The sequence below is a fragment of the Plutella xylostella genome, chromosome 9 (assembly GCF_932276165.1).
Source record: "Plutella xylostella chromosome 9, ilPluXylo3.1, whole genome shotgun sequence".
NCBI classification, from domain to species: domain Eukaryota; kingdom Metazoa; phylum Arthropoda; class Insecta; order Lepidoptera; family Plutellidae; genus Plutella; species Plutella xylostella.
In genome coordinates, this window is record NC_063989.1 from 9,167,515 (window position 1) to 9,187,698 (window position 20,184).

Below are 20,184 nucleotides of genomic sequence, written 5' to 3' on the forward strand. Positions count from 1 at the left end.
TAAAACTGTAGGCGTAACATTTTTATTTATAAAACCAAAAAGTTTTGTATAAAAAAAATTAACAAGCGTTGTGTAAATATGTACAATATTATGTAAAAAAATACGAATAAAATATAAACAAAGTTAACTGAAAAACAAGTCTCTCAGTCGTTGACATCTTCTACGGTCCCACAGGACGGTGACTACAGTTTTGCACAAGTCATTTAGTTTCCACTGCGCGTTGTCGTGCGGCCATCGTTCGTCGCTTATCTTAGTGAAGAAAGCCGCATATAAATCGAGTAGTGACTTCTGATTGGTGACCATTCTATGCACTAGGTTGTCTAAAGATTTAGCGGTTAGGTCAGGAAGGTTGAAAGCTTGTTTCATGTCGTACAGTTGGAACCAGTGCGGTGGCCTGTTCGGGGTCAGGTTCGCTTCTGTTAGATTGTAGATGTAATTCACCATGCTGTTTAGGTGCTGGAATAGAGAAAATTATCGTATGTTAAATGCAAGTAATATTTCGGCTTTTATATTAGAAATCTAATATCTAAGTACCTATTATTAAAGTATTCTGTGTGGATCTACTCAAACTTCTTATGTGTCTGTTATGAAATGATTCCACAAACAGATATACAATGGTCTAATGGTAAACCAACTAAAACCACTGTACCAAAAACAACTGCTGTTAAAAGAGCGTGTACACATTAGGCGTTTTGAAGCGCGCACTTTGGGGTGAGTATAGCGGTTTATCAAAGGCGTAGGTACACATGAATGCGCGTCAGAAGCCTGCGCTTGCATTTGTGTATGCCTTCGATAGACATAAAACTCAAAGAATCAAAAATAGTCGATGTATAAAACCCACTCACATAAGTATCCCTCTCCAGCGTCACGATCTTGTAGTTCAAGTTATACTTGCTGTAGGTGGTGGCGCTGCCCCCGCCCCACGCGACGGCGGTGGCGGCGTCGTCGTCTCCGTAGAATATCTTGAACTCGTCCGAGTGGGTGTGGCCGTTGAACTCGCCTACTATTGTTGATGCGAATCTGGAATGTTATTGGCTGTAGTATGTTTCAGTCGCTACAGTTCAGGGATTTTAGGACCCTCTGGAGTTGCTGGGTGAGGCGCGTGTTGATGTGATATAAGCATTTTATGGCCGCAAAAAGCGCGGGTCCGGTCAGCATTTTCGTATAGTTTCTCTATCTGCACAACTTATACACTCACGGGCAATGAAAAGTTTCCACTGAAAAAAATACCAAATTACTCCTAAATGGAAAAGTCTAGCTTAATGACTTCTTCTGCAACATTGAAGTATATTTAATAGAGCATCAGGATTAAATCAAATGTTTGAAAAAATGGGGGTTGTTTGGTGATGGCATTTTGTGAGTGGAACTTTTTCATTGCCCGTGAGTGTAGTTACTACTACCGGCAACTCTACATACCTGTTAACAATCCTGTTGTACTCCCGTGTCCAAACGCTGGTGAGGTCGCTGACCCCGGGCGGGATATGCGCTAGAATATGCACACGCTCCCCAGCCCGCTCCGCTGACAGTAGGGAGGAGACTAGCCAGTCTAGTTGGGCCTTGGCATCGAGGGGGTCGTAGACTAGCCACCTGGAAAACGTGAGATGATTATGTAATAATGTATAGGTATTAGCACTCAAGGATCATCATGACATAAATTATCATTGACTAGCTGGCCTAAGTACCTATATCGCGTGCAGTTAGACCAGATAGTCCAGCTGGGTTTTAGCGTCTTGGGGATCGTAGACTAGCCACCTGGAAGTGAGAGAAATTATAGACGGAATAGCTTCTAGATAGTGGCTGTAGCGAGGTAGGGTTGTCGTCGTTGTGAAAGGATTAGCCAGAATAGCGTCATTAATAAAACTTTACCCTGTATTACACTACCTTTTCCGCGCGAGCTTCGCTTCGGCTAAGGATTTCCGTGAGAATTCCGGGATAAAAAGTAGCACATAGTCATAATGCACGTTTTTTTAGCTTTATAATGGTGAAATAAATTTTGAAATAGGTAGGTCCTGTTAGCGCAATTTTCCATTTACTAACTATGTTTTCCTTCACCATAAACCATTACTTCAACTAAAAGTGATCTTACCAGTTATACTTATACGCCACGTTATTGTTGATGGTGATGACCCTGAAGCCTGGTTTGACTAGCACAGAGTAGCAGCCGTTCTCTGTGAACTGTTCCTGCGCCTCTATGGGAAGGTAGTGCGAATATTTTTCAGCCAATGACTTGTACAGCCATGTCGTGTTGATCTTCGGCTCCGTTATTGATGAGGGCGCGAATCTAGAAAAAAATAATACTATAAAGTATTGCCGACATGACACTTAGGTTTTCAGTAACCTATAGGCTGAAGCTTCTTACCTATCATGTTTGCCTAAATAACAGACTTCCTCTATGTCGTGACTGAGGTCACCTAAAAAGAGCCAGCATAAAACGCTGTGGCCTTATTGTTTACAGCACATGCTGAGCTGGTGCCTTTTTGATGCTCTGGACAGCAACATTTTAAAGTGTCTCTTTGTTTTGTATTTGTCGTTGTCAGTGTATGAAATATATATTTTTTCTGTATTCAAGGCGTGACTTACTGGTTAGTAGGTTGAGACTCATGGTTCCCTATCGCGGGCAGGATGGGCACGTCCTCCCCGAAGCTCGCCCGCATCTTGTCTATGACGTGTCGGTTCACGTCGGTGATCATGGCGTACGTAGTCTCCCACACGTGGTGGTCTATCGAGTCCCCTATGTAGTAGACTAGGTCTATGTCCTGGGGAATATTTATTGTATTGGATTAGTTATGTACCTAGGTGCTTGAAGTGTTACAGAAAAGGCAGTGCTAATAAGGAATGAGTGGGACATGTGTGATTTAAGGATTTACAAAATCGCATTTTCCTCAGAGGGTCTAGTTGGAGTTTTACATACGGACCGAACCGTAAACATTTAAATCGAAATTTTATGTACTTAGTGCAGTGCGTTTCCACTTATTGAACGGTGTAAAAACTCTCAGTACCTAGACCATTTAAGTACATAAGTAACAGTTTTCATTTATTTTCTTAATTTAAATAACTACTTAAACTAAACATTAATATGATATATGATTAACATGATTAATTCATAATTACTGTCCTATTGTATACCAACCTTATTATTAGCAGTAATTTCATCGATGACATTATCGAAGGCCCACAACGGAGTATCACAATCTCTATAATCCCCCCAATACCCTGCCGGTGGTGGGTTCCTTACTGGCTCATACCGCTGCATATTGCCTTGCTTAGCTTTACGAACACTCTCCACTGAATCTAGATTCACCAAAGTCTTGCCATCTCTTTCTACCGTTCGCCCATTCAGCTGTAGTGCTCGTGGCTTTTGTTTGTAGACGACGTTGGTTCTGACTGTCTGTCCCTTTCTACAGCAGGTTGGTTCACCGCAGTCTGCCACTCCGTAGGGTTCGTAGTAAGGGTCTATGTGGGCGTCTGTAAGTACTGCGATTTTGAGAGGTTTCGATTGAGGCGTTGGCGGCTGAAAAATATATGAAATATGATATGAAAGATAAATTAGACATTTGCACATATTGCATCTATGCAACTTCTGCAGATTGGTCAAGTTACGTTATTAGGTAAGATCCTATGAAAAAAAAAACTTGAAGATGACTATCCCATGCATGTTAAACAATAGCGGCAGCATTGTCTGTTCTCGTATTTTATATTGAAATGATGTTGGGCACAAATGTATGGAAGCTGGGACCATAATCCATAACCAATAGAAATGAGTGATACGTCGTTGAAGGTATTTTTTTGCAGAATATGAATAACGGACACGCTAGTCCTGATTTACTGTCCAATTAGAATAATCGTACCTTGAAAGTTTTTATATTTTATTTCTGTAATTTTAATGATTTTGTAATTTTTTCACATTCATTTTAAATTTTTATAACAACATGATCAACATTCATTATAATATTATATTTGTTTATTATCTCAGTAAATAAAACCAGCTGAAAGTAATTAAAGTAATTTCTCCCATTTTAATAATACGTGTTTACGTGTATTACGCCCTAACTGTCATCTGAATCCTTCCTTCCGACGAATATATTTCAAAATGGACAACTTATACGAATTTGTCGTCATAATATTTTTTTGCTCACTTGAAAAGAGCTATCCAACGATGTATGACTCATCTTTATTGGACATAGGTCCCAAAACGCCCAATGTCATTTCTGAAACTTACCAAAACATCAGCATCCTTAGGTGGTATCGTGACTTGATACTCGAACCGATCATCTTCCAAGCGGCAGTTCCTATTGGACTCTATGTTCTGCAGCACAAGGCTGCAAAACGTCTGCGGGCGCGCTTCAGGAGTCGTCTTGATTATGTGCGTTAGTACTGGCTGGAAATAGGAATAAGAATAATAAAAGAATGGCAATGTGAATATCAAAATCAGCATGAAGATTGGACTAGTTGGGTTCGTACTGTAATTTTAAATGTTACCCAAGGAAAATAAGTACTTCTCTATTGAATACTTAAGTAGATTTTATCTTTGCTACCTTTGTATACTAAGCGGCCGCTACACGGGTTCCTAATCGACGTCGATTAGCGTAGCAACTACCACTAGCGTATTATCAGCGTTACAAAGTGGAAAGTAACCGCGTAAGTATTTATGCAGTGCGAGAGTGTCGCCATCTAGCGGTACACACGCTGCCACTCCAGCAGAGCCATACAAATCATGTTTAGCATTCACGATAGACCTATTAACTTTATAACTAATTTTAATTTAGTTTTACTCATTCTTATACAGTAGGTACCTGAATAAAAACCTACTGACGTAAATATAATAGTATGTAGGCCAGGATCCACTTACCATATTCAAAGCCACAGCCCCCCGGCAGATATGACTAGGCGCGATTCCCAGAGCCGTGCACAGGATGGTGATAGAGTCCACCAGCTGTTCGTCGGTAGAACCGTCGGCGACCAGCTCGAATAGTGTGGAGAATGCGCTGCGGCAGATCAGGCATTCTAGGTCCTGGTGGTAAGTAATAGTGGTGTTTCATTAGTTAGCTCATCATCTTATTTTAACAATGTCTTTTTTTTGCCTTGGTTAAAAATACCGGTATGTTCTATTTTATGCATTCTCTGAGGGGGTGGGATCCCCAAGGTCTTAACTGCCTTGCCTTGCTTGGACCATTCCTTCGAGGTAAGAGAACATGGTAAAATTGAGATAAAATTTCTCCTTAATTCATCATCATTGTCGGGTGCTTGATTTTCAGAGTGACGTACTCGGATCAACTGTACTGATCGATTATCTAAGTACTAATGTGACGGGTAACTTTCACCACCGTGACAAACACCTGTCCAGCTCTAGTGTTTGTCATTGACCCACTAAGAAAAACATGATCATCTGGAGGTACTCACATTTCTAGTTTCTAGATCTCTAGGTGCCCTAGAATCTAGACTGCGTACATCCACCAGATCGAACACATCGTCTAAAGTCTGTCGCTCGACTGCAGTGATGTTGTTGGATACAATTTTTTTGAATAAGGTCTTCACTTCATCTGGAATTATTAGAAGACTTTTTAACTATTAGTTACTTACTTTAAAACTGTTGCTATGTAGAGTCAATGTAGAGTACAATATTACACAGGGTATTTTCATGCCCGACTTAAATAACGTCCAGTTTAATGAAACTGTAGTAGGTAAGTATAACATATTCTAGTCTATGGGTATAACTAGGTCTAGTCTAGGTAAGAATTACTAAATTTAACTAAACTTACCTTCTGAAACCAATCTCTCTGCCCAAACACATGCTAGCACCGTAAACAAATACAACAACTCTTTCATTTTGATATCCAGGCCAATTAGATGGCAAAAAAACTAAACTACGAAACTTATACCTCCATGAGAGCGTTGGAATAATTGAAATTTCTCGCCCGCATAGCTGATAAACCGAGAATTTGTTTAATTTATGGCTACAGAGTGTTTTATCTATAATGTAAGCCATTTGTGGTGGTAAGCTGCCATCAATCATATGCCCTGATAATGGATATTAATGTTGTAACTTATAATCTTGTGTCCTATAATTATTTAAGTTAATTTTAGTCACAACGTTTAAAACAACTGGGTATTGAATGATTGAGTAGTGAACATTTTATCTGGTCGTAACAGATTGTGGTGAATCGAATTGGATGGCGTTTACCGAATGATACGAGTACTAATTCACTCTGGTGCATGATTATCGCTATTTATTTACCTAATTAAGTATCAACCACGTGAACCGCGAGACTGATGAATGCATCTTTATAATCAAAGAGATGCATGGATATCATGTAGCAGGTCTATGATGTATATAATATGGTATCTCTACAACTGTCATGCGCAATGTTTTGAAATTTTGTTCAAAACAACCTACTTATATACCTACAACTATACAAGCCCGCACAATGTACAGTAAAGGCGAAACTTCACCTTCCTAATGTACATACCTACGCTACTATACGCTATTTGTGTTGAAATGTTGAAAACTAGCTCAGAACAGATACATAGAAGGTGGATAGAAGTCGTTCCAAAATAAAAACAATTTATATCTTTTGATACCAGAATATATTTCCCCACAACATTCACACTTCGCTCATCTCGACGTCCTCAATATTGAGGTCGTCCAACATCTCCGCGAGCGTGATCCTTGGAGCGGCCGGGTCCAGCTCGTCCGTATCGACCGCTAGTTTGTTGGCGTCCTTGTAGATGTTGATGTTCTGTCGTAGATCTGGATCTTCTTCGAGGTCGTCGAGGAAGTCGTTGTAGTCCCTGGGAGAGGAGGGGGTGTTAGTTGGTGGCGTTGATTTTAATTTCATCAGTTTCATCATCATCATCATCTATGTAGTGTTTCTTCACGAGATCATACCTAGGCATAGGCCTCTCCTAAGGAGCGCTAGGGCACTCATCCAGCCACTAACAGTTACCTATCTATGCTACGTTCATGGGGAAACGTAAGAGAATCACAAGCGGCCATTTTGAACTAAACTACCGTTCGTATCGACCATATTGAGTCTAAGGTAACGATGGAGAGAGAAAAATCTCGAGCTTCCACAGACAACTAGACTATAAGCCTTTGATAGCTTTAAATTAAAACGTTTCTACTTACTCATTAGCAGAGCTGCCGTCATACAGGTCGTCGGCCATGTGTTTCAGCCTCCACGCCCTGGCGCGTCGTCGGGCTGCCTTTTCCCCGTAGTGTTTCTTCACGAGGAAGACATCGGGAATGACGTTCTTGTCCAGTTTGTCCAGATTGGCGTCGTTCACATTCGACTCGCAGAGATTGTAGCTGGAGGGGGAATGGGGGTTAGTTGGTTTTGGTTATAATAAATTACAGAGGTCTATGACCAGTAGTGGAGGATTTTATTGGGCCCAAAATAGGTATTGGAATAAGAAGTCAGAGGTTTACGGCTCTTTTTAGTAGAGGTCTACCTGGTCTACGTTTAGAATCAGGAGATGACTTATGTCCGCTACTACGTGCTTGTTGCAGGCGCCTCTATCACCTGCTGCGGTTCATCCAATGACGGGAGATGTATGCAGTTAATAAATTGGTCAACTATCACTAGTCATTTGTTTCATCATATGACCGCTAGAGGCGCTGCTTTGTAAGCGAGAATACGCACAGTACCGTTGGGATAAAACGCTTAATCTTCCACTCGTACACGTTTTATCATAGTGGCCGTTAGAGAGAAATTACCTACCGCCCGCCAGAGCTGTCTTATTCTATTTGCAGACCAAATTCAGTGTGGTAAGATTCCTGAGGTATCGCGCGGTGCCTTCACCGCCACGCACACGCCGCCACCCACCACCTTGTTGGTGCACTGACACTTGTTTCATTGTAGTGACAGCTAGTAATGTGCTGAATAGATCTACTGCCACTTGTTTCATTACAGTGACAGCTAGGAATACTGCATCGATCGGATGTCATTTGTTTCATAATAGTGACAACTAGTTATGCTGAATCGATCGGGCGTCTTTTGTTTTATCGTAGTGACAGCTTCAAATACTACATCGATCGGGTGTCTTTTGTTTCACCCTATGACCGCTAGAGGCGCTGCATAGCATGCGAGAACACGCAAACGGTACAGCTTGCTCTTGTTCAATCGTTTTTTTGCGCTCTCGTGCAATTGTTTTTTGTTAAGCTAGAATGTTTGCCATACGGACTTCTCTTCAATTACTACCGGAATCTTCTTGCGTATCAGTGTCGTGAATGCTGGCTAACTAATGGCTGGGGAATAAAACAGTAAATACATACCCCAGCACAGAGTCACCGAGCTTCAGCACATGTCCCAGGTGGGTCCTCACATGTATGGGAGCGGTCTCCAGCCCGAGCTCGCTCGCCTTCACCACCCACGCGTCGGCTACCACCACCTTGTTGGACACCTGGCCTAGCCACGTGCAGCGCCTCTAGGGCAAGCAAACTAGTAACGGACGATGTAGGCAGATTGATCAACTGTCATTAGTTTCATGAATGACAACTAGAAATGCTGTATCGATCCGCCGTCATTTGTTTCATCATAATGACAGCTAGTAATCACGCATCGATCGGGTGTCATTTGTTTCAAGATATGACCGCTAGAGGCGCTGCATTGTAGGCGAGAATACGCAAACGGAACAGCTTGTTCTCGTTCAATCGTTTTTTTGCACTCTCGTTCAATAGTTTTTTGATTCGCCTGGCTTTACCATAATGGACTGCTCTTCAATTACCACCTAAAGACGATGATTTCCAAATACACACCCCAACACAGAGTCCCCGGGCTTCAGCACATGTCCCAGGTGGGTCCTGACATGTATGGGAGCGGTCTCCAGCCCGAGCTCGCTCGCCTTCACCACCCACGCGTCGGCTACTACCACCTTGTTGGACACCTGGCCTTGCCCGGGGAAGTGCTTCTTTTCCTGGAGAAGATGGGTAAGGTCTGTTTTTTAATCTCAGATACTAAATCATCAACAGTCGATTGTCCCGCGATTAAGTGACGTACCTATCATTCTATTGGCGGGACAAACGACTGCTGATGAACCGTTCAGAATCTGTCAATTTTGTATCTGAGATTAAAAAACAGGCTTTAGATAGGTCATTTAGGTTCTTTGTGATGGTCTTTATGAATTGCGTATCGGTAACTAACACTAGGCTTTGTAACTGTCGAAGGATTGTCTAGTCAGAGTAGTAGTCAGTTGCTGAGTGCCCAGGTTGGCCGAGCGGTTAGGCGAGAATAGAAATCTGTACTAGCTGAAATATAGGATAGTGGTAGTTATTACTTTAATAATTCATCTTTTGCAAACATTGGACATATATTTCATAATATAAGGTATCCGGGTTTGGTAATGTAACAAAGACTATGTAGCTATTTAAGTTCCAAAATCACTTACATGTTCCTTCAGAATCTCAATATCCATGACGATGTACTCGACCAGTTGCTTGGGGTTGCATATCGCGTTGAACGGCTGCCGGTAGTATACTGTGGCTGATACTTCGCACACTGCAATCAAAATATACGAACATGTATTAAATGTATTTTGTCCTATATTTTCATTTTGGGTCGCTAATTAATAAGCAGCTTTAGTCAGGAAAAAGAACTAATATGATAATGGCGGCCAGTATTTATAATGATGAGGCGTGAACCGCGTGAGTATAAAGAGACTATGATAAGAGCGTGATATAACAAGTCCTTTAGAATATTTATTTGTAAGTTACAGTTATAACAAAGGTCAACGTACCTTGCCCAGTGTTAGCATCAATCAAATGTATGGCGCTGGTGACACGATTGACCAGACATATCGGCGATATCGACCCCAGCTGTTGAGTCAGCTTCTTCGGAAGACACACAATACTATCCTTAGACAGCGGCACTATCTCAATACTGTATGTGTACTTGGAATTGAAGATATTGCTGTGAATGTCGTGAGATATTAGTTTCTTGGAGCTGCTGGTTTTGATCGGCAACACTGATTGGACGAAGTCAACCATTTTACGCGCGTGGCTCTCGGTAGCGTAGTAGAAGTCTAAACCGTCTGTAATAGAAAATAGGTATTTAGTGACTAAGCAAACTGAAGCTTGCGTACTCTCAACGTATAAACGTGACATGTCTTTACCTCCTAATGCACCTACTATGAGAGTAATAAGTATAACTTCTTGCTCATTGGTTTGATGAGGTATCGTTAAGGTATGTTAAATATTAGACTTATTCTTCATCACATCACATCTTAGAACTAAAGTAGATTGCCTGAAGCCAAAAACGATACAGACAGACATAAGTACCAATAAAATGAGTCAATAATTCACCAAAAACTCACCATGATTAGGCTTAATCCCCAGCGTGGTCTCATGCGCCTTGTGCTTCAGAATCAGCTGCTCCAAGTAGTAGAAGGTCTTGCGGTTGTTGGCTCTCTGCCGGATCTGCACCATCGCGCGCCAGAAGTCCTTAAATAAATAAATAATAAAAACGTTTATATAAAATTATATATGAAAAGTTACAATTAGACCTTATAATATGACATTGTAAAATACTATTTTATTTAAAACTAGCTGTTCCCGCGCGCTTCGCTTCGCCTTAAAAAGTTTTCCCGTGGGAATTCCGGGATAAAAAGTAGCCTATGTTCTTTCCCAGGGTCTATACCGTATTTATACCAAAATTCATTTAAATCCGTTCAGTAGTTTTGGCGTGAAAGAGTAACAGACAGACAGACAGACAGACAGACAGACACAGTTACTTTCGCATTTATAATATTAGTTATTAGTTAGGATAGGTTTAGTGAAAGGGAAGAAGGACATTATTATCCAAACTAGGGTAACCTGTATTTTGGACACAATATCCTGTATCCCTTACCTTGGCCTCGGAGCGGTGGCAGTCGTCGCACATCTGGTGCTGGATGTTGTATTCCACGATGAAGGTCTGCTGCAGCACTGCTCCGCCCATCACCTCGCCTTGTACCGTTAGTTTCACCTGTAATGGGGTTGATGATGGTTATGAGGTGGTAATGGATAGGCCATGTATGCCAAAGAAATTATTGCAGGTGGGGTAAACAAAAATTAGTTTCATGACAAAAAGCACAATTTCTTCTATATCTCTTTAGTTGTTTTTTTGTGAAAGAGTAACAAACCAAAACACACACACTCAGAATATACATATATTGTACCTTAATCTTAGTTAGGTTTGTTTATATTACCTTAATCCTCTTGGAATGTGGCTCGGTCCAGGCAAAGCCGGCATCAATGAGCTTCACTCGGTTGAGTCCCTTCAGCCGCTTCAGGCAGACCGCCAGCAGTTCACGGGACTCCAGGGAGGCTACAATCCATTCTGCCGGTGGCTGGAGATATCTGCAACATAAATAATACTTTTAGGTGTGGATGGACAGATCACATTTAATGTGAGGAATTATGGATACTGTAGAATGTTGCATTGTTGATCATAAGATCGATTTTATTATTAGTGTTAGCTGTAATGTTCTGCAATTTTAGTTTAATGTAGGTACTTAATCAAATGTTAATTTATTTGCACAAAGTAAATAAATAAACTATTAAGTCCAAAGATTTGCCTTCTTTGTGGTAATGTTCCAAACTGCTGCTTAGTTAAAATTTTATTGCAATGCGTTTCAAGAGTGCCTTCAGTAAATAACTTTACCTTTCACATCCTCTGCAGAAGAACAGAGTGGCCTGTTTGGGCACCCCTTCAGTGATGTCCACATGCGCCCGGAGGCACGCCACACACATGTTGGAGGGGTTCGCCTCGATGGGCACCGCACATTGGCAGCATAGTCTAAAACATACAAAATTATAAAATACATTTTGAGTAAATAAGTGCAATATGTATTTGAATTATGGTTTTATGTAAACAATATATAGTAGAAGAAAGTGTAGCAGTTCTAAATTGAAGAGGGGGTTTGAATAGAATCATAGGATATCTTAAAACAATTTATTGCAAAGTTGTGTGAATGTTGTGATTCATGTTAGGATATCAACATAACCTAAAAGTGAGCTCTATTTAAAAACATTGTACTCACACTCGTGTGTTTGCATTCAAAGTATTTTCTGGCGATATGTACTCCATTTTAGGAGTAGTTTTATATCGACAAAATAATGCTTTTTCCTATTTATTTACAACACCACATAAAAGACACCACAAATGTCACGAATCACATGTGGCCAAGTGACAGTTGTAAGGCTACGTTCCATTTATTTGGTAGATTCTTTGATGATATAACAAGTTACGTTCAAGATAACGTTTCTTCTAATTAATAAAAAATATATTGTGAAGTAAATAAAGTAATAACTGCGTCCATGTAAAGTTATAAATGCATATAAAACTATTTATTACAAAATTAAGCGATAACTGTAGCTAAATAACTTCCAAAACTATATTTTTAACTTACATAACCTCAATAGTTGCAAAAAATATGTAAAAGCTGGCAACATTTTATTTCCCTGCCCCTCTTGTTACGTAAAGTCGAAAATTCGTAACCCATTCCAAAAAATACTTTACTTTTATTCGATATTTAAAACAGTGAAAATGTTCTCTACTGTCTGTAGAGCTGGCCGTTTGGCCACGAAGACGGTAGTGGACAAGGCCGTCGCCGAGACCGCCCCGCTGTGCGCCGGAGCCCTGGTGAACAAACGTGACTATGCTGCCAAAGCCGCCGCAACCAAGGCCGAAGGTAAGGTGGTGGCCGTGATCGGAGCCGTGGTGGACGTGCAGTTCGAGGAGCAGCTGCCGTCCATCCTCAACGCGCTGGAAGTGCAGAACCGGCAGCCGCGGCTGGTGCTGGAGGTGGCGCAGCACCTGGGAGAGAACACGGTGCGCACCATCGCCATGGACGGGACCGAGGGGCTGGTGCGCGGCCAGCCCGTGGTGGACTGCGGCTCGCCCATCCGCATCCCCGTGGGCGCGGAGACTCTGGGCCGCATCATGAACGTGATCGGCGAGCCCATCGACGAGCGCGGCCCCATCCCCACCGACAAGAGGGCCGCCATCCACGCGGAGGCGCCCGAGTTCGTGGACATGTCCGTGGAGCAGGAGATCCTCGTGACCGGCATCAAGGTGGTGGACCTGCTGGCGCCCTACGTCAAGGGAGGCAAGATCGGCCTGTTCGGCGGCGCCGGCGTGGGCAAGACCGTGCTCATCATGGAGCTCATCAACAACGTGGCCAAGGCGCACGGAGGGTACTCGGTGTTCGCGGGAGTGGGCGAGCGCACGCGCGAGGGCAACGACCTGTACCACGAGATGATCGAGTCCGGAGTCATCTCGCTCACGGACAAGACGTCCAAGGTGGCGCTGGTGTACGGCCAGATGAACGAGCCGCCCGGCGCGCGCGCCCGAGTGGCGCTCACCGGCCTCACGGTGGCCGAGTACTTCCGCGACCAGGAGGGGCAGAACGTGCTGCTCTTCATCGACAACATCTTCCGCTTCACGCAGGCCGGGTCCGAGGTGTCTGCGCTGCTGGGGCGCATCCCCTCGGCCGTGGGGTACCAGCCCACGCTGGCCACCGACATGGGTACCATGCAGGAGAGGATCACCACCACCAAGAAGGGCTCCATCACCTCCGTGCAGGCCATCTACGTGCCTGCCGACGACTTGACTGACCCCGCCCCGGCCACCACCTTCGCTCACTTGGACGCCACCACTGTGCTGTCCCGAGCCATCGCCGAGCTCGGCATCTACCCGGCCGTGGACCCGCTGGACTCCACCTCGCGTATCATGGACCCCAACATCATCGGGCCCGAGCACTACAACATCGCTCGTGACGTGCAGAAGATCCTCCAGGACTACAAGTCTCTGCAGGTGAGCTGGTGCCTCAGCTATATTGTTTGATAATGGTTATGTTTATTTGTCTCTTGTACTAACTTCACCTTGTGTTTGTTCGCAGGACATCATCGCCATCCTGGGTATGGACGAGTTGTCTGAGGACGACAAGCTGACCGTCGCGCGCGCGCGCAAGATCCAGCGTTTCCTGTCACAGCCTTTCCAGGTAATTTTGAATTTATTATGTTGTATTCCTAAAACATGAAGTACCTTTTTAGATATTAGCATAACATTTGGCAGATATCCACTGTGAACAATATACCTACCTATTCCTTAATTCACCCAATGATCGTCTTTTGTTGTAGGATACATATTTATGTACTAAAACAAATGCTATCTAGGAATAATAGGGAACTTGCTATTACATAACTATTTTATCTGGCAAAATACAGCATTAAAATTATTATGACTGTGGTATCCATAGTGTCTTGACAAACTAGATGATACCGAATCATACGTATGTACTATACAAAGCATTTTATTAATGCTACTCCTGTGTGTATATGAACTACTTCAAAAAAAAATATTTTATAGTATGTTGCGTAGCTATAACGCAAACGCTTCCATAGCACAACTGGTGGATATAGGTACCTAATAGGGTTTCCTAACCATATAATTTGACATTTCTAACCTCTCACACATCTCTATCCCCTTTCCCAGGTGGCGGAGGTGTTCACCGGGCACGCGGGCAAGCTGGTGCCGCTCGAGGAGACCATCAAGGGCTTCACCAAGATCCTGCAGGGCGAGTACGACCACCTGCCCGAGGTGGCCTTCTACATGGTGGGGCCCATCGAGGAGGTCGTCGCCAAGGCCGACACCCTCGCCAAGTCGTAAACGAATCAACACCATCGGTAGCCGCTAGAACCATTCTCAAGTCAATAACAGCACTCTTTTCATTGGCTCCCGATCTATCCAATCCGGTAGCCGCATCTAGAGTCAAAATGTCAAGTCATCCATTCGCACTCTTTTGATTGGCTCGTGATAGCGAATGCCGATAGTTAACGTGTAATTTAGAGTAGTTTGAAGTGATAAACGCAATGTTAACGTTTGTTTTGTTGAGCAAAATGAACTGTATTTGTGGAGGGTGCGATACTATGTAAATTAAATTAAAGCTGTTTATAAAAATCACCTTTGGGTTTTATTACCAAGAATCGTTGTATGTGCTGAGACTATAATTGCATAATAAACAGGTTAGGTAATTTATAATATTCTCCAAACAACATACTTACTCAGGATATTGGAGGAAAGGGAAGGCTGACAGATTTAAGTAAAGAAAGTTCGAGTTTACACCATAAAACATAAATATATTTTGCTATCACTATGAAAGGCACATTACGTGTCGGAATCTATAATTAAACAAGGCACTTTTAAACAAAATAGTATGAAACCCAGATAGTAAAATAGTAAGTTTGATTACAGGCGAAAATTTTATCGGATTCTCCGTTATGAAACCCTTTTAAAATGTATAAGGAAGACATGATAGTATTGTAGTTTTTTTTAAAGAGCTGACCTACATAATCGTATAGAGGTCACCTTAAAATATACATATAATATTATGTTCATTAACGATTTCCGATAAAAATAGTAAGTTTTTCTGTTGCACTAGTAATGCATCCTCTTAAAGTCAGTATTCATAACATAATAATAATAATATGATGATGATGACACTTGAATAAAATCTTAATTAAACAACAATTTCCTGTAGGTAAATATTACACTAACTTACTAACTATGGGCGCCGTTCATGATCTTAAAATATTATTCATTAATTTGATATAGGTCATGAACCATACAGTTCAGCTCACATAATTTGACCACTTTTCTTAAGACAGATTTTATGACCAGCAAAACAGGTAGGTACTTATTACTTAAGTACGTATACAACTATACATAGTTTTCAACTGATAAACCCTATAAATAAAAATAGTATATAGGTATTACTTTGTCCACCAACCCGTACTAGGCCATCAACGGGGTGGACTAGACCTAGACCCCTTCCTTCATTGGAAGGAGCTCCAAGCCCCAGCAGTGGGGACGTGATGGGTTGTGATGATTAGTTTGAATGAATTTATTTAGCATACGAAAAAGCAATTGAAGAACGGCACCCGTCTTAAACACTAAATAACAACGACCCCACCCCACTCAAGGCGTATAGCTCTGTTCCCTCAATACGCCATGGACCATCGTCCTCAGTGATTGTGGCTTGCAGTGTTCCTCCAGCCAGTTGAAGACCCCAGCGGAGAATTCGGCGAAATTGTTCACGGGGACTGACTCGAAGGATTCGAACAGTTTGTCCATTATGCCCTGGAACTGAAGAGGTGGGTGGTTAGAGTTTGAAAGATAGTCGTAAGTAGTAGTGTCTCTAGGTATATTAGTACTTAACTGGCTGTGGCTGGAAAAAAAAATAATGACGGTAAGGTGCCGGTTGGCGGTCTACAATCTAAGGCCGGGGTCTCCTATTTACGCCGAAGGGCGCGTCCAGCGTCACGCCGTAGGCCGCGTCACAATGCTCACTATAGAAATGTACTGATGCGGTCTCCCTCACACGCCGACGTTGGCGCGTAGATGTAGTGAGCATCGTGACGCGGCCTACGGCGGTGATACTTGACGCGACCTACGGAGTAAATAGGAGACCCGGGCCTAAATCTACATACGTCATCCAACCAACGTCCACTGGGCACATTTAAGCACCACGGGACATAACTTATTCCAATGAGAACTTGCATAAGACTTCAGAGTAAGAAACTCCATAAGGCTATATCCTCAGCATTCATCATACCAGCAGTCCTACCGCTACAGCTACTTAGGAATAACTTTTTTAGGTAGCCGGTAGGGTTTCTGGTCGAGAATTCTCGAGCTCGAGAAGACTCGAGAAATTCGGCTTGGTTCGAGACGAGAAAAAAATCTGAAGACTCGAGAATTTCTCGAGCTTTGAGATAAAAATTAAGAATATTCAATTCGAATTTTACTGCGCCGCATACCATGCGCGTGTATTTATTATTATGTTTCATACATTTATTATGTTTCATCTCCATTTAAGCTAGTGCTGTACTGATAATACCAATGAATGATTAAAAGATAACGTATAGTAATAGTTACGAACTGTTTCTTAGTTCAGGTGGACCAAAAGAAGTCATCCGATGTTGTTTGGCTCTCATTTTTTTTCTAAATGAAAAACTTCGCTTCTGTTTTTGATTATATTTATTTGAACCTTTACAATTTTATTGGTAAAGTCGAGAAGTTGGTATTGGCCAAATGGGCGCCGTCACAATTGATTGCCATACGGGCTCATTTTATGGCATTTCTCATAACTTCAGCGAAAACTTCGGGCGAGAGATTATCGCACCCTTGTATAAATGTTGTCTTTAAGGGCTTCCAAAAAACGGCAGAAAAACTGTCTGAAACGGTTAAATCGGGCAATATGGCAGGGAAAAATGACAGATAAAACGAAAAAAAGGTGACCCGAAAACTGAATAAACACAATTATTCCGCGTTCTTGGGGAGTATTTCACTCCACGGCTTCTGAACTTGTATTCTGCATTTGTCTAGTCCACTAATATCAAAACTGATTTGAAATTGGCGGCCATTTGCACAAATGAGAGCAACTTCCAATAGGGTGTTTACTTTTGGCCCAGCTTGTACTAGTAATTAGTAGCTAGCTAGACAGCTAATTATGAGAGGTATTAGTAAAGTAGTTTCTTTGTGATTAAGTTGACAAAGTAAAGAAAGGACATTTAATGTTTTTTTTTTTTAAATAAGGCTTTTTCTAAAGGTTTTCTTAGAAAGGCTCGAGACTCGAGAAGACTCGAGAATTTGGGCTCGAGAATTCTCGAAGCTCGAGAACGAAAATAGGTCGAGAAATCAGAAACCCTAGTAGCCGGTCATTAAAATCATGATTCACAAGCGAGCCTACCGCCTTGTGATAATGATAAGAATGTTCATGATATTCACAATTCGTGACGTCTAGGGAGATAAGATAAATAATTGCAGCATTAGTAATCTTTAATAGTTTACAGAACTATGCGACAAATGAGTTAAGAAATAGAAGTTTTAAAACCAAATCTCACCCAAAAACCTTATCTTATCACTTTATCACACTCACCCTATTCTCAGATAAAAAAAATACCCCACTTCTTCACCTTTTCATTTAAAAAAGTAAAAAAAACACTTACAACTTCATACTTGTCCTGGTCGGTGAGCCTCTGTTCGTTCTGGCCGGGCACCAAGTGCTGCGCTTTCACAATCTGTTCATAATTCGCCTGCATTATTCTGAGGGCGACGACGTCTTTGCGCAGCGCATTTCGCTCGTCTTCTTGCCGCTTGCATTGTTGGAGGAGGTACTGGATGTAGTCTATGGACTTTTGGAGAACCTGTGGGATGGAAATTAGGTTTTATGCCAGTTTGTTATGTAGACTCTATGGAGGTGGATAGTGTAGGTGAGGGTGCTTGTACACGTTGCAAGTAGCTTGCGCATGTTGATGCAGTTGCACGGGTTATATGCATCGTAAAAACATGTGCTTGGAAACTCGAACAAATAGCTTGCGCATATTACTCGCACGTGTAACCCGCATCTTTACTTGCTCCAGCTACACGCACCCTGTACAAGCACCCTGACAAACAGTAGAACTAACTAGGGTTTGTAACCGTGGTGAGAGGAACAGACAGACAGATAGACAAATTAGTTGTCAGTCCTTAGGATTAATGCGGAAAATCTGCTCACCATGATAAATAGATGGTATAACGTATGAGGATAATGAAGATATACAAAAATGGCGGACAGACTCGTGACACCTTGCTCTATCGCACTTTACTTGTAAGCTTTGTATGTACTCCCCATGCTCCTGCCATACACTATTGATTATGTAAGGACAGGCATTTTACAAAAGTAGTGGAGTTAGAAAAATTTTACAAAAGTTATTATTTACTTTGTTAAGATTAATGAATGTAAAGAACTATTTACATAAATACTTACTGCAGCTTTGCTGGGCTTGTACCCAGATGCGTCTGTTTGTTGGCAAGTGGGGACCAACTCCTGCAGAGAGTCATACCCTTTCTTGATGGCATCTCTTCTTTTCTGTTCAGCCTGTATAATGTTATTAACATGTGGATTAAAAACGAAACAATGTTATAAGTTTCAAATACACTTTCTTTTCAATGCAGATGGTTGAAAAATTTGGAAACTATATTTGTGTGTGTTGTACCTATAATTAGCAAATGAGATCATTAAATTAATATAATAATTATCCTTAACTACCTAGTTATTTATTTCTAAAAGTCTAATTAATGCACTTTTGCAAATATGCTAAGCATGACCAGCTGAAGATTATGAATTATGATGTTTATGAGCATAATTAATTACATCATCACCCTAAAAGGCTCCACATTAGTGGCATTAGGACATAGGCCACTCCAGCTTCAAAACACTCTATACTCAGCTTTCCTGTCCAGCCAATACCTGCCAGCTGTCTAAGGTAGTCAGTCCAGTGGGGCATAAGGGTCTATTTTACATGTTGTAAATACAAGAATGTTTGTATACCTGTGTATGAGCTTCTCTCCTCCTCTCCTTGAAGCTCAGTGCCGATGCCTTGTTGTCCCCACTGTCATCTTCATCATCTGTGAACATCATTGTCTATCTTAGTATCAGCATTATGTTCTAATTTAACTTATGTTAGGGTTCTATAGATCACATGGTAGTCTAAATGCTATTTAAAAGGGGAAAGATTTGTGTGCATTGATAAGTATGACTGGTAAGTTTATGACTGATATATTTACTTCACACTAATCATTAGCATTGAGGTTGTCTGGTTGTCTGGAAGAGAAAAATATCATGGTCTGTCATGTCATGGCCCCAACCGAGCATAGAATATAATGATCATGCCTAGCAATATTTATCTGATAAATTATAAAATACTAAGTAGGTATGTAAGTACATTGAAATGATAAGAAACTTACCAGAGTTGTGATTGGATGATGAAGGAGTTTGATGAATGTTGTGAATAGAACCAGTGCTCCCAGACCGAGAATACATGGTCAATTATATAACACAACCTATAAAATAAAAATTTAACGATTAAAAAGTATTCATAAGTGCACTATGAATAAGATGCAATGTTTACAATCATACAAATTAACCTCTATGTATTTTTAGGTGGGGGAACAGATAGCGACAATGATATTGCCAAAGATTTAACTATAATATTATTTGTTATGATACGCACTCTTAAATACGATAAATATTCCCCACCGTGTGCTAAATTTATTAATATTGCGTTGTGAAAATATATTTTTTCTGTGTTTTTTTTTGGTTTTTTTCCTATAATTTTTGACGTATATCAAAGTAACAAAAAGTACTCTGTGACCACCACAGAAAACA

The 20,184-nt window shown here is 41.5% G+C and overlaps 4 protein-coding genes across 5 annotated transcripts; 1 reads left to right on the forward strand and 3 right to left on the reverse strand.

The window, feature by feature from the left end:
• Positions 1–8: 8 nt before the first annotated feature.
• LOC105388042 (sphingomyelin phosphodiesterase) lies at positions 9–6,098 on the reverse strand. The gene is made up of 10 exons (XM_048623180.1): positions 5,760–6,098; positions 5,401–5,540; positions 4,850–5,011; positions 4,220–4,378; positions 3,131–3,511; positions 2,581–2,756; positions 2,087–2,281; positions 1,417–1,587; positions 846–1,020; positions 9–456 (listed from the first exon to the last, which is right to left on the reverse strand). The coding sequence occupies exons 1-10, from the start codon at positions 5,824–5,826 to the stop codon at positions 124–126; spliced, it is 1,959 nt and encodes a 652-aa protein (XP_048479137.1). The 5' UTR covers positions 5,827–6,098; the 3' UTR covers positions 9–123.
• Positions 6,099–6,566: 468 nt separating this feature from the next.
• Positions 6,567–12,177, reverse strand: LOC105384479 (60S ribosomal export protein NMD3). Its single transcript, XM_048622860.1, has 10 exons — positions 12,016–12,177; positions 11,637–11,771; positions 11,182–11,332; positions 10,842–10,958; positions 10,309–10,435; positions 9,733–10,026; positions 9,385–9,494; positions 8,756–8,913; positions 7,127–7,306; positions 6,567–6,789 (listed from the first exon to the last, which is right to left on the reverse strand). The coding sequence occupies exons 1-10, from the start codon at positions 12,060–12,062 to the stop codon at positions 6,603–6,605; spliced, it is 1,506 nt and encodes a 501-aa protein (XP_048478817.1). The 5' UTR covers positions 12,063–12,177; the 3' UTR covers positions 6,567–6,602.
• A 251-nt stretch (positions 12,178–12,428) lies between these two features.
• Positions 12,429–14,939, forward strand: LOC105384385 (ATP synthase subunit beta, mitochondrial). Its single transcript, XM_011554650.3, has 3 exons — positions 12,429–13,790; positions 13,876–13,977; positions 14,472–14,939. Exons 1-3 carry the CDS (start codon positions 12,522–12,524, stop codon positions 14,643–14,645), a joined length of 1,545 nt encoding a protein of 514 aa, XP_011552952.1. The 5' UTR covers positions 12,429–12,521; the 3' UTR covers positions 14,646–14,939.
• A 152-nt stretch (positions 14,940–15,091) lies between these two features.
• Positions 15,092–20,170, reverse strand: LOC105384234 (max-like protein X). 2 transcript variants are annotated; one of them, XM_048622862.1, is made up of 6 exons: positions 20,056–20,170; positions 19,764–19,859; positions 19,348–19,424; positions 18,784–18,894; positions 17,984–18,181; positions 15,092–16,121 (listed from the first exon to the last, which is right to left on the reverse strand). In XM_048622862.1, the coding sequence occupies exons 2-6, from the start codon at positions 19,837–19,839 to the stop codon at positions 15,954–15,956; spliced, it is 630 nt and encodes a 209-aa protein (XP_048478819.1). In that variant the 5' UTR covers positions 19,840–19,859; positions 20,056–20,170; the 3' UTR covers positions 15,092–15,953. The 2 variants fall into 2 exon arrangements, with proteins under 2 accessions (XP_048478819.1, XP_048478818.1); XM_048622861.1 differs by having other exon boundaries at positions 20,030–20,167.
• Between the last annotated feature and the right edge of the window lie 14 nt (positions 20,171–20,184).

Coding starts and splice junctions, on each gene's coding strand:
- LOC105384479 (XM_048622860.1), bottom strand. CDS start 12,062: ATGGAGTACATATCGCCAGAAAATACTTTGAATGCAAACACACGAGT. Junction 10,027..10,308: donor GGGGATTAAGCCTAATCATG/GTGAGTTTTTGG, acceptor TTTCTATTACAG/ACGGTTTAGACTTCTACTAC. Junction 9,495..9,732: donor TGATGCTAACACTGGGCAAG/GTACGTTGACCT, acceptor TTTTGATTGCAG/TGTGCGAAGTATCAGCCACA.
- LOC105384234 (XM_048622862.1), bottom strand. CDS start 19,839: ATGTATTCTCGGTCTGGGAGCACTGGTTCTATTCACAACATTCATCAA. Junction 18,895..19,347: donor GGAGAGAAGCTCATACACAG/GTATACAAACAT, acceptor AACATTATACAG/GCTGAACAGAAAAGAAGAGA. Junction 18,182..18,783: donor ACAAGCCCAGCAAAGCTGCA/GTAAGTATTTAT, acceptor TCCATCCCACAG/GTTCTCCAAAAGTCCATAGA.
- LOC105384385 (XM_011554650.3), top strand. CDS start 12,522: ATGTTCTCTACTGTCTGTAGAGCTGGCCGTTTGGCCACGAAGACGGTA. Junction 13,791..13,875: donor AGGACTACAAGTCTCTGCAG/GTGAGCTGGTGC, acceptor GTTTGTTCGCAG/GACATCATCGCCATCCTGGG. Junction 13,978..14,471: donor TCCTGTCACAGCCTTTCCAG/GTAATTTTGAAT, acceptor CCCCTTTCCCAG/GTGGCGGAGGTGTTCACCGG.
- LOC105388042 (XM_048623180.1), bottom strand. CDS start 5,826: ATGAAAGAGTTGTTGTATTTGTTTACGGTGCTAGCATGTGTTTGGGCA. Junction 2,282..2,580: donor GAGTCTCAACCTACTAACCA/GTAAGTCACGCC, acceptor ATTTTTTTCTAG/ATTCGCGCCCTCATCAATAA. Junction 1,588..2,086: donor GTGGCGTATAAGTATAACTG/GTAAGATCACTT, acceptor CACGTTTTCCAG/GTGGCTAGTCTACGACCCCC.